General features: G+C 48.6%; 1 protein-coding gene across 2 annotated transcripts; it reads left to right on the forward strand.

The window, feature by feature from the left end:
• Positions 1-341: 341 nt before the first annotated feature.
• sdc4 (syndecan 4) lies at positions 342-16,380 on the forward strand. Of its 2 annotated transcripts, none has more exons than XM_072381368.1 (5): positions 342-668; positions 12,487-12,682; positions 12,757-12,800; positions 12,875-13,058; positions 13,130-16,380. In XM_072381368.1, exons 1-5 carry the CDS (start codon positions 615-617, stop codon positions 13,279-13,281), a joined length of 630 nt encoding a protein of 209 aa, XP_072237469.1. In that variant the 5' UTR covers positions 342-614; the 3' UTR covers positions 13,282-16,380. The 2 variants fall into 2 exon arrangements, with proteins under 2 accessions (XP_072237469.1, XP_072237470.1); XM_072381369.1 differs by having other exon boundaries at positions 344-668; positions 12,490-12,682.
• The last annotated feature ends 1,969 nt before the right edge of the window (positions 16,381-18,349 follow it).

Below are 18,349 nucleotides of genomic sequence, written 5' to 3' on the forward strand. Positions count from 1 at the left end.
CAAAATTGAATAAGATAATATAAAAGTGTCACCATACTACTGGGTATTAAAAGCCATCAGAAATAAGTATGTTTTTAGCCTAGATTTAAAGATTTAAAGGACAGAAAACCATCCAGCTGCCCAGTCAGGCCCAGTTAGTTTGTTTCTGAAAAATGTGATTAATAATTATTCTGTGAAACAAAAACACATCTGGTGTTACGGACGTAGTAAAAGAGTTCAAACTGTTGCTGTCGCAACGGGCCCGTAGCAACATGGCGGACAGGGGCGTGGCCAACCTGTCGAATGAGACGGAACTTCCCGAAAACTCGTCGGCGGGGGTTTGGGTCTCCGTCCTGACGTCACGGCCGTCGCTGATTGGCGGAGAGAGTAAGCGCGTCTGGGATATAGAGGAGCGGACGTGCCGGTGAGGAGCCCCAGTAAAGTCCAGCAGGGAGCGGAGAAGAAGCAGACACGAGCGGCGGAGAAGACACGGAACACCCGACATTTTACTGGACTATTGTTGGACACAGCAGCGGCTCACGGAAGACGTTACAGGTGCTGATCTCCAAGCGATAAGCTCCCCTGGAACCGGCGCCACTTTAACGGCTTGTTTTGAACTACCTGCGAGGACCGCCATGTTCAGCCTGTGCCTTGTGTTGATGTTATCTGCCTCCGTCTTCTCGGAGTCGGTAAGTTGTTCCTCTGAATCTTTCCGCTTGAAGCCGTAAACTTGCTTTTGGAAGTAGAGTTTTCTGCCAGCTTGTGAGCTCAGAGAAACGGTTTAAGCTCGGTTTAAACGGTAAAACCGTGGGTTTGGCTGCCATCTCTCTCCCGTCCGGGGCCCAGGTGGGGGTCCGGCACTGATCCAGGACCAGGTTCTGCGCATTTTTACGCCAAATGCCCCCCAGGTACCGTGTCTCTGGATGAGTTGTTCCGGGCTGTGGATTTCCATCCTAAAGCTGAGTTTCTCACACATTTGAGAAGTTAAACAGCGACTTCCTGTGTCGCTAAAAGCAAAATGTTGACTTAACGTCGAAAGAATGTGAGCTCTGAGGCCTGGAAGAGGCTGACATTTACCCTGTGAGCCCCAATCTGTGCGGGTTTCACCACTTTCTGCTCATTTAACGCTTTGCTTCCATTCCCAGACTGAACTTTAGTTTCTTCATCATCTATTTGAAGATGGCTGTTACCCCCTCACCTGAAGAAAATGACTCATGGGATGGTTTTAGGCCATAAACCACACAAGGATCTGCTTTATCTGCACATACAGACGTTTAAGCTGTAGAATTAATGCTGGATTTTTGCTGGTTTTATCTTTTCTGGGTTCAGGATAGTTGATGGGTTACAGTTAGATATTTTTTTGTTAGTGTAGAACAACAGAAAGCAGGCGTTGAATGCTTCTGGTGTAGATTTGGATAAATAATGTTGTTTGTGCTTATTTAACAAGTTAATTTAAAACATTTGAAATGTTTTTTTTTCATGTAAAATCCTCATCAGTTTAGTTTCCAGTAGCTGCTGTGAGGTGAATAAACGGGTGGCCAGCAGGGGGCGGTATGGGGGTCGCTCTGAATGGGAACTAAACTCAGAAGAAGAAGAAGCAGCAAACTTTTATATTTTCATTTTTGTTTGGTGGAAACAGCTGATCAGAATCTTCTCCGGTCACAACAAAGCAGATTTAAACCAACTCTAATTAAAGAAAGACGTGAAGGTGAAAAGTTTTTCAAATGTTTCCATCGACTGAGCTCAGGTTTATGAAATAAAGTGAATTATTGTGTTAGTCTGACTAAGATCAGACCGTCACGTGTTAGTCTGACTAAGATCAGACCTTCACATATTAGTCTGACTAAGATCAGACCGTCGCATGTTAGTCTGACTAAGATCAGACCTTCACACGTTAGTCTGACTAAGATCAGACCTTCACACGTTAGTCTGACTAAGATCAGACCTTCACACGTTAGTCTGACTAAGATCAGACCTTCACACGTTAGTCTGACTAAGATCAGACCTTCACACGTTAGTCTGACTAAGATCAGACCTTCACACGTTAGTCTGACTAAGATCAGACCGTCACACGTTAGTCTGACTAAGATCAGACCGTCACCTGTTAGTCCGACTAAGATCAGACCGTCACCTGTTAGTCCGACTAAGATCAGACCTTCACACGTTAGTCTGACTAAGATCAGACCTTCACACGTTAGTCTGACTAAGATCAGACCTTCACATATTAGTCTGACTAAGATCAGACCGTCGCATGTTAGTCTGACTAAGATCAGACCTTCACACGTTAGTCTGACTAAGATCAGACCTTCACACGTTAGTCTGACTAAGATCAGACCTTCACACGTTAGTCTGACTAAGATCAGACCTTCACACGTTAGTCTGACTAAGATCAGACCGTCGCATGTTAGTCTGACTAAGATCAGACCTTCACACGTTAGTCTGACTAAGATCAGACCTTCACACGTTAGTCTGACTAAGATCAGACCTTCACACGTTAGTCTGACTAAGATCAGACCTTCACACGTTAGTCTGACTAAGATCAGACCTTCACACGTTAGTCTGACTAAGATCAGACCTTCACACGTTAGTCTGACTAAGATCAGACCTTCACACGTTAGTCTGACTAAGATCAGACCTTCACACGTTAGTCTGACTAAGATCAGACCTTCACACGTTAGTCTGACTAAGATCAGACCTTCACACGTTAGTCTGACTAAGATCAGACCGTCGCATGTTAGTCTGACTAAGATCAGACCTTCACACGTTAGTCTGACTAAGATCAGACCTTCACACGTTAGTCTGACTAAGATCAGACCTTCACACGTTAGTCTGACTAAGATCAGACCTTCACACGTTAGTCTGACTAAGATCAGACCTTCACACGTTAGTCTGACTAAGATCAGACCTTCACACGTTAGTCTGACTAAGATCAGACCTTCACACGTTAGTCTGACTAAGATCAGACCTTCACACGTTAGTCTGACTAAGATCAGACCTGGAATCCTGTTGGATGCTAATAACAAAGTTTTTGGTTGAATTTTGCTGAAAAGGTGCAGAAAGTCACCAGAACTTATTCCTAAAGTGTGTCGGCACCACAGCTGCTGATAAGCGGCACGACACAAATGTTATTTAGATTAAAAGAAGAATGAATTTCCCCTGCTTTGGTTGGAAATATCTGGTGAAAGGTGCGTCCTGTTGGGGCCCGGTTGCTCGGTACAGACGGGCGGCGGCGGGTCCGGTTGCTCGGTACAGACGGGCGGCGGCGGGCCCGGTTGCTCGGTACAGACGGGCGGCGGCGGGTCCGGTTGCTCGGTACAGACGGGCGGCGGCGGGTCCGGTTGCTCGGTACAGACGGGCGGCGGGTCCGGTTGCTCGGTACAGACGGGCGGCGGCGGGTCCGGTTGCTCGGTACAGACGGGCGGCGGCGGGCCCGGTTGCTCGGTACAGACGGGCGGCGGCGGGCCCGGTTGCTCGGTACAGACGGGCGGCGGCGGGCCCGGTTGCTCGGTACAGACGGGCGGCGGCGGGCCCGGTTGCTCGGTACAGACGGGCGGCGGCGGGTCCGGTTGCTCGGTACAGACGGGCGGCGGCGGGCCCGGTTGCTCGGTACAGACGGGCGGCGGCGGGCCCGGTTGCTCGGTACAGACGGGCGGCGGCGGGCCCGGTTGCTCGGTACAGACGGGCGGCGGCGGGCCCGGTTGCTCGGTACAGACGGGCGGCGGCGGGCCCGGTTGCTCGGTACAGATGGGCGGCGGCGGGTCCGGTTGCTCGGTACAGATGGGTGGCGGCGGGCCCGGTTGCATGCCCGGCACACGCCTGTTTGTGGCCTTTACGCGTTAGAAAGCGTCTGGTCACTCGCTGGTGAGCGCTGCGTCCCGGAGGAAAGGCGGATCCACCTGGTCTGGGCTGCTGGTCACATTCCTCCTCCTCCCGCTGGAATGTGACCTTTGCTGACCTTGACCGGCCCTCTTGGGGATTTTGCACACTTGGAGGGATCTCAATGGGGCGCCGGCCTTTCAGCGGGACGCTTCTTCGGGCCTACAGAAACACCTACAGCTTTCCCACCTCACGGCTGCTCCCTAAATGAGCTTCTGCCCTTTGTCTCGCCGCCTCCTTCATTCAGATCACCGGCTTTTCTTCTCCTTTGATGGATACTTAGCCTCTGAGCTATGGCCATCCTTCTCCCCTTTTCTTCTCTCGACCCACGAGGTCATTATTGGTATGCGGGTCGGCCTAATCGATGACAAAAGAACGTGCTCTGAATGCAGGAGACGGCCTTTGAGGAGCCGCAGGCACGATCGGAATGTTTTTATCTGAGGAATCCCGTTGGATTTCAGCTCCACTGGAAGCCAGGAGGAAGTTATTGAGTCGACCTTCAGCTTTGACCCGTTTTCTCAGATTTTCCACCTGAGACGGGCCCAAACTTTCCTTTGGTGCTCTTTCTCTTCTGATTGGCTCCCTCGGGGTGTAATGATTGGCTAAATGTTTGGCTGCGGCGGATAATGGTGGTAAAAATCCTCTTTTCCAGGGGTTAATCCATGTTGCAGCACCGGCTTGTTGCCTTTGCAGCTCGGGGCCAGGTCCATTTGTTATGTCTTGTTGGAATGTGACTGGTTTTGCTTTAACCCCCCCCCCACATCACCACCAGTCATTTGCAAGAGAATGAGCCAGTTTCTTTTTTTTAAGGAAGTTTTTTTGGTCTCTTTTGCATGACGGGGCGCTCTGAAAAGCCGGGGGGGCATGATAAATGGTACGGCCGGGGTGTAATAATGGTTTGTGCTTCGCTGGTCTATAAAATCCCTTTGGACCCAGGAATGTTGGCAGGCAGAGGGGAGGTTTTTGTCCTTCCTGACGGCGAGCAGCGGAGAATCTGATCCCTTTCAACCGCTGCATACTCTGGCAGCTGGAGCTGCGGACACATTCAGGCCTGAACCCCCCCCATCTGACAGAAACGGGCATAAAACGGCTTTCTGCAGCGAGCGCCTGAACGCATCCTGGAGCTGCTGTGGACCCTCAGTTCCTCCATAAAGGAAGTAAATGTTTAGCTGGTCTTTAAATCATCTGACGGGTGAAACTGACTCATTAACCAGCTGGTTCCACTGACTCATTAACCAGCTGGTTCCACTGACTCATTAACCAGCTGGTTCCAACACACGTTAACCAATAAGGCGTCCTTTAAAGACTCCGGTCGATGACTCGGCTGATTGTCACCTGGTCACAGGAAGTGATGTAATATGACAGGTTATTTGGTTTGAATCAGCTGTTTATTGGTTAAGAATGGAGAGTTATTGTAAGATCTGACTGTTTGGAGCCCTTTAGAGGCCACCAGGCTCTTTTTCCTCAGCTTAGTTTGCTGCGTATCTCAGCTGGAGGCAGATGTGCAGCTTTGGGCCTTTAGAGGAGGTGAGATCCTGGACCTCAGCAGGAACCTCCTTAGGTTGAGGAAACCTCCACAGCTGCTGGCCTCCGAACTCGTCCTGAAAAGAGAAGTTTAGCTGCTTTGAGGGCGTTGGATGGCGGTGAACATGTTATGGTTTCTTTTGTGGGTTTCTGTAGAAACTGAGGTGGAGATTGCAGAGCTTTGGGGGCCCGAGGGCTCCCCCTCACTCAGAGACCCTTCCTCAGAGCACCATAAAGCTGATCTGAGGGGAACCGGGATGATTTAGACCTGCTTCCAGCGCAGCTTTGAGCAGAATCTGTGCTGGAAGCCTGGAGTCCGCTCCATGAACCTGGAGGCAGCAGAGCGGCAGCGCTCTGTGGTTCTGGCTCTGATCCGGCAGCGCCTCTGTGGCTCCACTGCAGGAATGTGGCGGCTGACTGAGGAGCCACGGTCTTGGCTGCAGAGCCGACCCACTTTCAGAAACTCATTCCTCAGTCGGCTTTTAGCTCGTGTAAAATCTTTACTTTTAACTGCGACTGAACACAGAAGAAATGACACAAAGTCTTTGCTCAAAGCTTCATTTCACTCATCAGAAGTCTCTGGTTTCCAAAAAAGGTGAAAATTAGACCGGAACAAACAAGTGAGAGCTCTCAGTTCCTGGCATCGGCCTCCTCCTTTAATGAGCCTCAGAGGTGCTGGAAGGGCCTCGGGCCTCATTTCTCCCCGTAAATGAAGGGCCTCGGGCCTCATTTCTCCCCGTAAATGAAGGGCCTCGGGCCTCATTTCTCCCCGTAAATGAAGGGCCTCGGGCCTCATTTCTCCCTGTAAATGAAGGGCCTCGGGCCTCATTTCTCCCTGTAAATGAAGGGCCTCGGGCCTCATTTCTCCCTGTGAATGAAGGGCCTCGGGCCTCATTTCTCCCCGTGAATGAAGGGCCTCGGGCCTCATTGCTCCCCGTGAATGAAGGGCCTCGGGCCTCATTGCTCCCCGTGAATGAAGGGCCTCGGGCCTCATTGCTCCCCGTGAATGAAGGGCCTCGGGCCTCATTGCTCCCCGTGAATGAAGGGCCTCGGGCCTCATTGCTCCCCGTGAATGAAGGGCCTCGGGCCTCATTGCTCCCCGTGAATGAAGGGCCTCGGGCCTCATTGCTCCCCGTGAATGAAGGGCCTCGGGCCTCATTGCTCCCCGTGAATGAAGGGCCTCGGGCCTCATTGCTCCCCGTGAATGAAGGGCCTCGGGCCTCATTTCTCCCCGTAAATGAAGGGCCTCATTTCTCCCCGTAAATGAAGGGCCTCGGGCCTCATTTCTCCCTGTAAATGAAGGGCCTCATTTCTCCCTGTAAATGAAGGGCCTCATTTCTCCCTGTAAATGAAGGGCCTCGGGCCTCATTGCTCCCCGTGAATGAAGGGCCTCGGGCCTCATTGCTCCCCGTGAATGAAGGGCCTCGGGCCTCATTGCTCCCCGTGAATGAAGGGCCTCGGGCCTCATTGCTCCCCGTGAATGAAGGGCCTCGGGCCTCATTGCTCCCCGTGAATGAAGGGCCTCGGGCCTCATTTCTCCCCGTAAATGAAGGGCCTCATTTCTCCCTGTAAATGAAGGGCCTCGGGCCTCATTTCTCCCTGTAAATGAAGGGCCTCATTTCTCCCTGTAAATGAAGGGCCTCATTTCTCCCTGTAAATGAAGGGCCTCGGGCCTCATTGCTCCCCGTGAATGAAGGGCCTCATTTCTCCCCGTAAATGAAGGGCCTCATTTCTCCCCGTGAATGAAGGGCCTCGGGCCTCATTGCTCCCCGTGAATGAAGGGCCTCGGGCCTCATTGCTCCCCGTGAATGAAGGGCCTCGGGCCTCATTTCTCCCCGTAAATGAAGGGCCTCATTTCTCCCTGTAAATGAAGGGCCTCATTTCTCCCCGTAAATGAAGGGCCTCATTTCTCCCTGTAAATGAAGGGCCTCGGGCCTCATTTCTCCCTGTAAATGAAGGGCCTCATTTCTCCCTGTAAATGAAGGGCCTCATTTCTCCCTGTAAATGAAGGGCCTCGGGCCTCATTGCTCCCCGTGAATGAAGGGCCTCATTTCTCCCCGTAAATGAAGGGCCTCATTTCTCCCCGTGAATGAAGGGCCTCGGGCCTCATTGCTCCCCGTGAATGAAGGGCCTCATTTCTCCCTGTAAATGAAGGGCCTCATTTCTCCCTGTAAATGAAGGGCCTCGGGCCTCATTTCTCCCCGTAAATGAAGGGCCTCGGGCCTCATTTCTCCCCGTAAATGAAGGGCCTCGGGCCTCATTGCCATGAGGTGGCTTGTTTACTCGGACGAGTCTTTTCCTCTTTATCAGACTCATTGTTGGCTTTTCTTTGCTTCCTGCTTTCTCTCATTATCTCCCGTCTTCCAGCTGAAAGGCTCTTCGTTCGGCCTTTGGCCGGTCAGAGGGACAGACGGACCTCAGGGAGACTCTCTGAAGGCGTCGGGCTCATTTCGCCTTCCTGCCATTGGCCCATCGGAGGCAGGAAGTGACCAATGAAGGCTGTGAGGATGAGATGAGACGTTCAGGCGCTCATCAAACCTCAGTTTGGCTCCAAGTCGGCTTTCTGCTGCTCAGGAAAGCTGAGAGAAAACTTTGGGTTATTTTAAGAATGACCGGCTGTCCTGATGGCTGAAAACTGTCCTCACTGAGGGGGGGGGGCGGCTCTGGGAACCGGAGATCTTCTCTGATAATTCCAAAGATGAACATTTTGTTTTACTTTATTGCCCCCGACGACACAACAAAGCAGAGTTTATTCACTTCAGACCGTGGGTGGAAAGGTTTCGGCTCATTTCTCTGAACCTTTCAGCTCTGCTTCAGTAGTTAAAGGGAACCCGGTCGCTGTGGTTGTTAAAAGGGCGCCGTTTCTTCTTCTGTGGCTCTTTGTCCTCTGCAGGATCAGGCCTGACCGACTCTTTGGGCCTCACATGGTGCTGGGAGCTGGAAACTCTGCTATAGATAGCCGGGCCGTAGGTAGAAGGAATCTGGAGCGCGGCTGTCAGAGGCAAAGGAGTGTGAGTGCAGATCTGTTCGTGGCGTTCATGGCGGGAGGCGGGAGGCGTGACGAGGCTCCAGAGTGGGCGGTCCTTACGGGAACTTGTTGCTGAAGTAAAGTGTCGGGTCAGAAGTGCATCTCGCAGGCAGATGAGGAGCGGCGAGGTTCAGATGCTGCCGGTCAGAGTTTCCCACAGCGGGGGGGGGCAGGAGCTCTGAGCCAGTTTCATTTCATGTGAAAGTGTTGCTGGAAGGTTGGAAAACGACAGTAATTCCCCTGAAAGCACATTTCTGCGTGCTGGTGTTTCTTTCCTGGCTCTGAACCTCCTCCCCGGAGCCTGAATGGAGCAGATGCCCCTCTGCTGAGCAGATGGACGGATTGTTTCTGTTTAATGAAGGCAGCCGGGGGAGGCTGGAGGCTGATCGGGTTCCTCAGACCTTTCAGTCGCTCTGAGGCGGTGAGACGGACTCTAAGCTGTGACGGCGTGACCTTCGATCAGCTGTTTCTGCCTTCATTTCTGTCGTTTTGAACCACACTGGGTCGTTCACCTCTAACCAGCTGACTTCCTCTCAGGTTGTGCATTACATAAGAGGCAGTAAATCTGATGGTGTATTATAAGTGCTGCTGTGAGCCAATCAGCAGAGTTTAAATGCTTTCACAGAGCAGTGAAAGAACCAAACAGCGTAGAATAAAGGTTTAAAATATTAAAAACAGTCTGAATAAAGGGATTAATAAAGGAAAAGCAGACGTGTGTAAAGGGCTTCTTCTGTTGGCGTTGGTTTCTTCTTCTGCTCTGGAGAAAATGAGCCCGATTCAGAACTAAACAAAGTCACTGAAGACGCTTCAAATGGTCAAAACTGTGACGCAGCTGACCCAGAATTCAGTTCAGCAGCTGGACGCCACGCCGTTCAGAGTGGGTCAGAAGCGACCCGACCCGATGGCGTCTGCAGAACTGCTGCGGAGCTGAATGTGTTGCCGTGGTTCTCCTCTTTAGCTTATCTGTAGTTCAGATAAAGAAGTCTGGGTCACAATCTGCAGCGGCCCGGTTGGGCTGCGCTCCACATCTGGCTGCTTGTGTGTTCCTGAGCTGTTTGGGCCTGATCTGCACACAGCTGGCAGGCTTTAGTTTTTCAGGATGTTTCCATCTCTTTGCTGCATTTAAGGGGGGGGGGTGTTTGTGGCAGCGTTTCCGTGGTAACAGCCATGTTTAGTTCCACATGCAGAGGGAGCAGCGCTGAACGGGTCAGAGGAACAGTTACAGCAGCAGAGTCGGGCTCTTGACCCGGTTTCCCTCCAGAGACTGTTGGACCTCAGGTTCTGATTCTCTGTGAGATGAGGTCCGATAGGCTGAGGTGGGGGGGGGGCTGCTACCGTCTGTGGTGGGTCGGCGCCGCATGGGAGCGTCCTGATAAGGTCCCGTCCAACCGGGCTCATTTCTCTGAGCAGAACTTTGATCATTTAGCTGAATATGTGCTGGTTCTGTGTCAACATTAACATGTTGGCTGTCCTGTTCTGTTCTGTTCTGTTCTGTTCTGTCCTGTTCTGTTCTGTTCTGTTCTGTTCTGTTCTGTTCTGTTCTGTTCTGATCTGTTCTGTTCTGTTCTGTTCTGTTCTGTTCTGTTCTGTTCTGTTCTGATCTGTTCTGATCTGTTCTGTTCTGTTCTGATCTGTTCTGTTCTGTTCTGTTCTGTTCTGATCTGTTCTGATCTGTTCTGTTCTGTTCTGATCTGTTCTGTTCTGTTCTGTTCTGTTCTGTCCTGTCCTGTTCTGTTCTGTTCTGTTCTGTTCTGTTCTGTTCTGTTCTGTTCTGTTCTGTTCTGTTCTGTTCTGATCTGTTCTGTTCTGTTCTTTAAGGCAGACACACGAAAGAGTTTCTGTTTCACACAACAGTTTGAGTTTTAAAGCTCCAAAACTTCTGAAAATATGAAAACGTTCCGACCAAAACGCTCGAGTTTATAATCTGTAATTTAATAAGAAGCATCTGAAACAGAGCATCGATTCTGCGGTTCTGCTGGGTCCAAACAGTAAAACAATCCAACTAAAGATGAATTCAGCCCTTAAATAGGGACGCAGTGTTGGATTATTACAGGTTACACCTGAGAGTTTAAAATCAGCTCATATTTACTCAACCAAACCATAAAGAAGCTTAGAGATATTCCTGGAGGCCAACAGAACCGACGTGATATTATTACAGCTGGAGCAGCTCATAATGAGAAGTTTAAATGGATGTTTTCAGGACATTTAAAGCGGTTTGAAACCACAAAGTGAAATAAATTGGGCCTCAGGGACTCGGCGGACTGAGATTCCTTTAAGGTGACTCAGCAGACCTGTTCCAGCTCGACTCTGAATGGGGTGAAATCTCCATTTTACAGGCGTGAAAACAGGTCTTTGCTGGGTTTGACTCGCAGTCAGGGGGGGGGATAAAGCTTCAGGTTTGGATTAAACAATGTTTGTGCCCCAGAATGTGATCTCTAGGGTTTATATTTCTATGTAATGATGTGTTAAATAACGCGGGGGGGGCACAGACTGTAGTGAAAAGGTACAGGGAGAGTAAACTCTAACACAAGAGAAGCTGGAGAATGAAAAGAGGCAAACAAACCGTCCTCGGCGGCCCGCCCTGTTGCAGGGAGTCACAGTAAAATGGCCGCCTTTGTTTGAGGCCCCTGTGCAGCCACAATGAGGCGCCCCCCCCCCCCCCCCCCCCCCCCCCTCCTGCCACTTTTAAAGGCCGGGGCTGAGAGGATTACCTTCAAACACACACTGTTACTATGAAACTGAGAACACACACACTCTTAATGCTGGGGGGTCTGTGTGGGCGGAGCCACCAGTTAACCCTTAAAGTCAGCCGCTGTCACAGGGCTGGAAGTGATTAAGAGGGTTCATGGTGTCAGAGCAGCTCAGAGGCTGCTTTCCTCACAGCTTCCTGCTCAGAGTAAAACTCCTCTCCTGAAAAGTCAACCGGCCTCGTCCCGCCAAACGAGCGGCGCCGGCGGGTCACTCATCAGATCAAAGTTCTGTCCAAACTAACAGCCTCACAGCTGTTCTGTTCACTGCAAATAAACAGCTGGAAGTCTTTCTTTAGGACCGAGTCAGTTCAACTCATTTAGTCATGTTTGAGATGCGGACCAGACCTTCACTAACCCTAACCTTAACTAGCCCTAACTCGACCTGAACTAATCTGACCTTCACTAACCCTAACCTTAACTAGCCCTAACTCGACCTGAACTAATCTGACCTGAACTAGCCCTAACCCGACCTTAACTAATCCGACCTTAACTAACCCTAACCCAACCGTAACTAACTCGACTTGAACTAGCCCTGACCAGACCTGAACTAGCCCTGACCAGACCTTAACTAACCCAACCTGAACTAGCCCTAACCCAACCTGAACTAGCCCTAACCCAACCTGAACTAGCCCTAACCCAACCGTAACTAACCCGACCTGAACTAGCCCTGACCAGACCTGAACTAGCCCTAACCCAACCGTAACTAACCCGACCTGAACTAGCCCTGACCAGACCTGAACTAGCCCTGACCAGACCTTAACTAACCCGACCTGAACTAGCCCTAACCCAACCTGAACTAGCCCTAACCCAACCTGAACTAGCCCTAACCCAACCGTAACTAACCCGACCTGAACTAGCCCTAACCAGACCTGAACTAGCCCTAACCCAACCGTAACTAGCCCTGACCAGACCTGAACTAGCCCTAACCCAACCGTAACTAACTCGACCTGAACTAGCCCTGACCAGACCTGAACTAATCCGACCTGAACTAGCCCTAACTCGACCTTAACTAATCCGACCTTAACTAGCCCTAACCCGACCTTAACTAATCCGACCTGAACTAGCCCTAACTCGACCTTAACTAACCCACACCCTACCCTAACCAGCAGATGGTTGACACACCAGAGGACCTCTGTTTGGTTACAGCTGGTTAACTGTGTGTTTCCATGGTAATTAGGCCTAATAATTATTAGATAATCGTCTTTTGGTCGCTTTCACGCTTCTTACTGAGCAAATGGTCGATGGAATGGAGTCTGGGAGGGATTAAGGAGGCATGTCTGCACCTTTCTTCAGCTTCCTCTGAACCCCCCCCTGTCTCTGGTGTCCCAGCAGGTCAGGGAGACGGAGACATGGATGCCCATGAAGACGGCGCAGACGGCGGCCATGTTGACGCACGGCGGCGACCTGGAGGCATCGGGAGACTCCCCGAACGTCTCCGACTTTGGCTTCACGGATGATGAAGACGACGACGAGGACGATGGGGACAACGACACCGACGGCGAGTTCTCTGGCTCTGGAGACGGAGGTTGGTCCTCGTCTTTATGGAAACCTGCTTTATGTCAAACCGCCAAAGTTAACCAGACTCTGCTGTTTCCACAGCAACGACTGCGTCGCCTGCAGCGGAGGCCAGGCCTTCCGGAAAGGTGAGGCGCGGTTTTACGGCATCGTTTGTGGAGGTTTCCCTCGCAGTGTTTTCAGATTCTGCTTTCGTCCGCAGCCTGACGTCAACGACAACAAGATCCCCGAGCTGGAGCGCCCGGTGCGGCCCACCGTGGACGAGGTCGACGTCATCCAGAACAGCAACGAGATCCCTGTGCTGAACGAGCCCGGCGAGGAGCACCCGTCCAACGTGCTCATGTCCCGCGGTGACAGCATCTTCAACAAGACGGAGGTCCTCGCAGGTCAGTGTGGGCTCCGCCTGGTTCTGCTCGGTCCAACGCTTCCTGTCTGACACGACTTCCCTTGTTTTCAGCTCTGATCGCAGGCGGCGCCGTGGGCCTGATGTTCGCCGTCCTGCTCATCCTCCTCCTCATCTACCGCATGAAGAAGAAGGACGAGGGCAGCTACGACTTGGGGAAGAAGCCCATCTACAAGAAGGCCCCCACCACAGAGATCTACGCATAGACCTGACCTCCGACCCCCCGACCACACACACAAACACACACACCTCGCTCCCCTAAAACCCATCAGGGCCCACGCCTGGCCTCTCAGTGCCTCGTCATCATTTACCTCCTCCTCACTTTCCTTCAGCGAGTGACGTTGGATGAGTCGGGAGAGAAGCCCCGACTGACTCCTCCCACCTGATGATACTAATATTACTGGTGCTCTCTTGACCAATCAGAGGCTTTGCTTCCTGGAGCAGGAGCAGCAGGAGTGACTGTTTCAGCTGCGGTACGCCGTTCGCCTGTTTGTCTTTATTTTGTCCTCACGATGAGAGAAAAACAGCAGAACGCTTCCTTCTTTCCTCCAGTTAAACACTAACTGTCCCGTTATTTATTCTCTTATTGTAGCACAAGACTTTTAACAGGCGAACATCTGCATTAGTTTTTATTTCAAAGTCATTTCATGATGGAAACAGCTGTGATAAGAAACATAATCATGCTAATTTGGATTGATATGCTGCTCCTGACCCCCTGGGGGAGGCTGGTTCTGTTTCTGCACTGTAACACGACTCCGATGATGCAGCAGAGTTCATTAAAACGGCTTCGAAGGCCTCCTGGCATGTTTTTGTTTCTCCTGGTGTGGGCCGAGTCTGTCAGTCGGCACGTAGCAGCAGATAAGTTCAGCGCCGCTAATCTGCAAACGCTGTCCGACCCGGGTCACGGAGCGAAAACACGCCGCTGTGCCTCCGCTTTGTGTTGCGTTGTTCAGCTGCTGTCAGAGCGACACAGCGAGCTTAAAGGAGCAGTCCCAACACTTTGGGAAGTGCAGACAGACGTCAGCTCTCATGAGGACAGCAGCTGCTTTGCTTAGCTTAGCTTAGCTTAGCTTAGCTTAGCTTGGGCTTAGCTTAGCTTAGCTAACCTTAGCATAGCAAAGCAAACTCTGAAAGCAGCTGAAAGAATGGGTTAAATTTAACCACCTTCATCCAATATTGGATTTAACTGAATGTGAGGCAGAGTTGAACCAAATTTCAGCAAAACAAAATGAAAATTGATTCCATGTTTTTACAGATACAGGAATATTAGCAGAAAGTTTGAGCTAAACGGCAGCTGGTGCTGTTAATTTTTTCTCCTTTTTGTCTGAAAACGTGACTAAAATGGGCACATAAACAGACTAATGCAAAATTCTGCTGACATGTTTTAAGCTAAGCTAACTGTAATTTGTATTAATCTTATTTCAAATCAAATTTGCCCAAAAAAAATGGTCAAATTCCACCTTAAATGAATGTGTTCCATTTTGTCACGTTTCTATAAAACCTTTCGGTACTTTTTCTTTCTTTGTTTTTTTTTGGTCTTTAAGCCGTGAGGTTGATGCTTTTCTCGATTAAGCTACACGACTGTTTTCTACGATCAGTCTACGAGTTTTCTCCGATCATTCTACGAGTTTTCTCCGATCAGTCTGCGAGTTTTCTCCGGTGAGTCTGCGAATTTTCTCCGATCATTCTACGAGTTTTCTCCGATCAGTCTGCGAGTTTTCTCCGGTGAGTCTGCGAATTTTCTCCGATCATTCTACGACTTTTCTCCGGTCAGCCTGCGAGTTTTCTCCGATCATTCTACGACTTTTCTCCGGTCATTCTACGACTTTTCTCCGGTCATTCTACGACTTTTCTCCGGTCATTCTACGACTTTTCTCCGGTGAGTCTACGACTTTTCTCCGTTCAGTCTACGACTTTTCTCTGATCATTCTACGACTTTTCTCCGGTGAGTCTACGACTTTTCTGCAGTGAGTCTACGACTTTTCTCCGGTCATTCTACGAGTTTTCCCCGTTCAGTCTACGACTTTTCTCCGATCATTCTACGACTTTTCTCCGGTGAGTCTACGACTTTTCTGCAGTGAGTCTACGACTTTTCTCCGATCATTCTACGACTTTTCTCCGGTCATTCTACGACTTTTCCCCGTTCAGTCTACGAGTTTTCTCCGGTCAGTCTGCGAGTTTTCTCCGGTGAGTCTGCGAATTTTCTCCGATCATTCTACGAGTTTTCTCCGGTGAGTCTACGAGTTTTCTCCGGTCATTCTACGACTTTTCCCCGTTCAGTCTACGACTTTTCTCCGATCATTCTACGAGTTTTCTCCGGTCAGTCTACGACTTTTCTCCGGTCAGCCTGGGCTCGGCGCGCTGCGTTCTCCGCAGGTTCGATGCCTGGTTATTTCTCTGCACGCAGACTGGTCGACCAAGCGTCTGTAAATAGTCATTCAGTCAACATAAAAAATATAAACCTGGTACTTTTCCGCCTCCCGGCAACAGAATTATCTACCAAATATTTAAAAGCCAAATAGATTTTGCTGTTTGTTTTTCCGGCACCGTAACATTCATGTAATTCACTGTAAATGTAAAGTTTTGATACTGCAGATGTTGATACTAACTCACCTCTCATTGTTCTCAAGTGTTTTTTAATTTTTGCTCCATTAGATCAACTTCTCCCCTTTTTTTGTTTTTGTATTAATTTAACTGTCAAATTATTTTATTGCCTTCTTTCAGGTTGGGGTGTTTCGCCCTTTTAAGCTGTTGTATATGTGATTTTAAAAGTTTTATATACACTAGTTTGAGATTTTCAGAGACGAATAGTTTTGAAACTTTTTATTTTGTAAGAGTTTCTATTATCTTTAGACTTTTGTATTTATGTTTTTTTGTAGAAGGATTGATTATGTGGTTGGTGTTCAGAGGAAGTTGTGCGATGAGCCGTGTTGACACCAGCAGACCTTGGGCTGGTTGGAATCCTTAAATTATATGTGGAATTATCTGCTCCTGCCAACAAAAACTACCATCAACTTAGAAACTTGTTCCAGGCTTTTCCTGTTCAAGAACCCAAGAATAATCAGGAAATCCGAGAGTTCAAGCTGACCAGAGTTCTGGTTCGATTACGAGGTGGGAAAAAACAAAGATCAACCGGTAATCGGCCCCAGGTCTGGTCGGTTAACACGGGAGAGAATGTTCTGCTGCTTAATGTCACAAACACCACATGTGAATCACCAATGGAATGGAGAAGCCAATGAATCATTGGTTTCTGCATGCAGGTTCTGATTTATTATTGGAAATAAAGCTATTTTTATGCACATTAACATTTAAAATTCCCTCTTTGTTCTGTTTTTCTCTTCTACTCTGCTGGAGAAACTCTGAGCTGCATCACAGATTACTTAAGTTTAATAATTTAAGTCACCTGCTTCTTAAAAAAGGTCATTCTGACATAAAATATAAAAAAAAATATGGCTGCCTGGTGCAACCTGGAAATCCCCTGAAAAGTGCTCCTGAAGACACTGAAGTTGCTTGTTTTTAACAGTCCTGCTGCTCTGAGAGTAAGAAAGGCTGTTTCCTATGAAGAGTCATTATTATTATCGCTTATTATTAACAACTGGAGCCAACTTAATTAAAAAAATTAATCCAATTAATTAGAGGCTTTGTAATTAATCGCATATAAACATTTGAACTAAGAACAGTGAGAAGCATTTATTTATTTTTACAAGGATTTTGGTAAAATATTGAATAATGACTGAATACATGAGCTTAAGCAACAAAACATGGTTTTTTTTTTTTTCAAGGTTTTACTGAACCTCGTGCTCTTATGGACGCGTCCATCCGTCAGTTTTGTTTATATTAATTTTTTATACCTTTTAATGGACAGGACAGATAAAAAGACAGAAAGCAGAAAGGGGGGGATGACTCGCAGTAAAAGGCGTCCGATGCGGGATTCGAACCGGGGCCGACTGCCCTGAGGACTGTAGCCTCTGTACAGGGGCGCCTGCTCAGCCCCCCACAACACTACCAACCATCCCATCTGACTGTGTTTTAAGAGAAAATTTCCCGTCCACGGGGCCAACCAACGCGGTCTGATCAGCTTCTTCGTTCATGCTAATAATCCCGGCGCTATTAGCGACTTTTCAAAGGAAAAAAAAGAAAAGAAACTGAATCCATGTTTTGGTTCATTACCCTAAAACCATCTGTTTCCATTTTGATTCACCTTCTTTGTCCTTATTGCTAACAGGTAAGTGTTAGCATGCTAACCGTCTTTAATTAGCAAATGTTAGCATACTAGCATTCTCTGTTAGACTCAGCTATATTTTACATTTGGTGCTAATTGTACTTCATATTTTACTATAATTAGCAAATGTTAGCATGCTCTATCAGCCCCAGTTGTTTTGTACTTTAGTGCATGATGTGCACGTAGCAGGACTTTGGGTAATAGATATAACAAAGTTGCATATCTCTATTCAATTTAATTACAATTAGCCTTTCTAATCACTTCTTTGCCTAAATTAACAACTACAAGTACTTTGAGACAAACAATGTTTTGGGCCAAATGTGTGTCGTTATGTTCAGATAAATTTGATCAATTAAAGTTTAATTGGCCTATTGATTAATTATCAAGCAACCAGGTGGTTCTTAAAGAGGCTGAAATACAAAATAAGTGTTTTTTTTTTTTAACAGATTTTAGCTGTTGCTACCTTACGGGCGTAAGGATTAAGCTTCAGTCTGTTTTGGAGAACAAATGAATGGTGTTAAAGTACATCAGAGCCTTTGGCCTCTAGATGTATATATGTGCAGGAGAAGCTATTGGGGGGAGTTCAATTAGCCGTGATTCAGCAAATAGCTTTAGCTGTATTTTATGTTCAATTCTAATTCGCAAATGTTAGCATGTTAGCAAGCTAAACCAAATAATTAAAGTGTTAAGGGAAAATAAATGTGTTCTGAGTTTGACTAAAGAAGAAAGTGTCATTAACACCCAGACAAATGATTAAAGATAACATTAAGTTTATGAAATTAGGCGTCAAAATCAGAATCACTTCATTGATTAAATTACTCTCAGCTCCAGGACTGAGGGGGCGTGTCTGCTGAAGGCGCTGGAACCACGCCCATATGTGGGAGGGGCTGCCTGTAACTTAGCAACAGCAGCAATGGCCGCTAGAGTTAACAACAACATGGCAGTGACCCGGTCCTCCATGTCTGAGCCGTCAGAGCCTCACGGCCTGCATCAGCACGGTAACTATTTCTCCTATTTATCCAAGTTAGCAATAATAAACGGGCGCATAATGC

Source organism: Leuresthes tenuis, unplaced genomic scaffold, assembly GCF_036924035.1.
Source record: "Leuresthes tenuis unplaced genomic scaffold, fLeuTen1.0.hap1 SCAF_3, whole genome shotgun sequence".
In the NCBI taxonomy this organism is placed as follows: domain Eukaryota; kingdom Metazoa; phylum Chordata; class Actinopteri; order Atheriniformes; family Atherinopsidae; genus Leuresthes; species Leuresthes tenuis.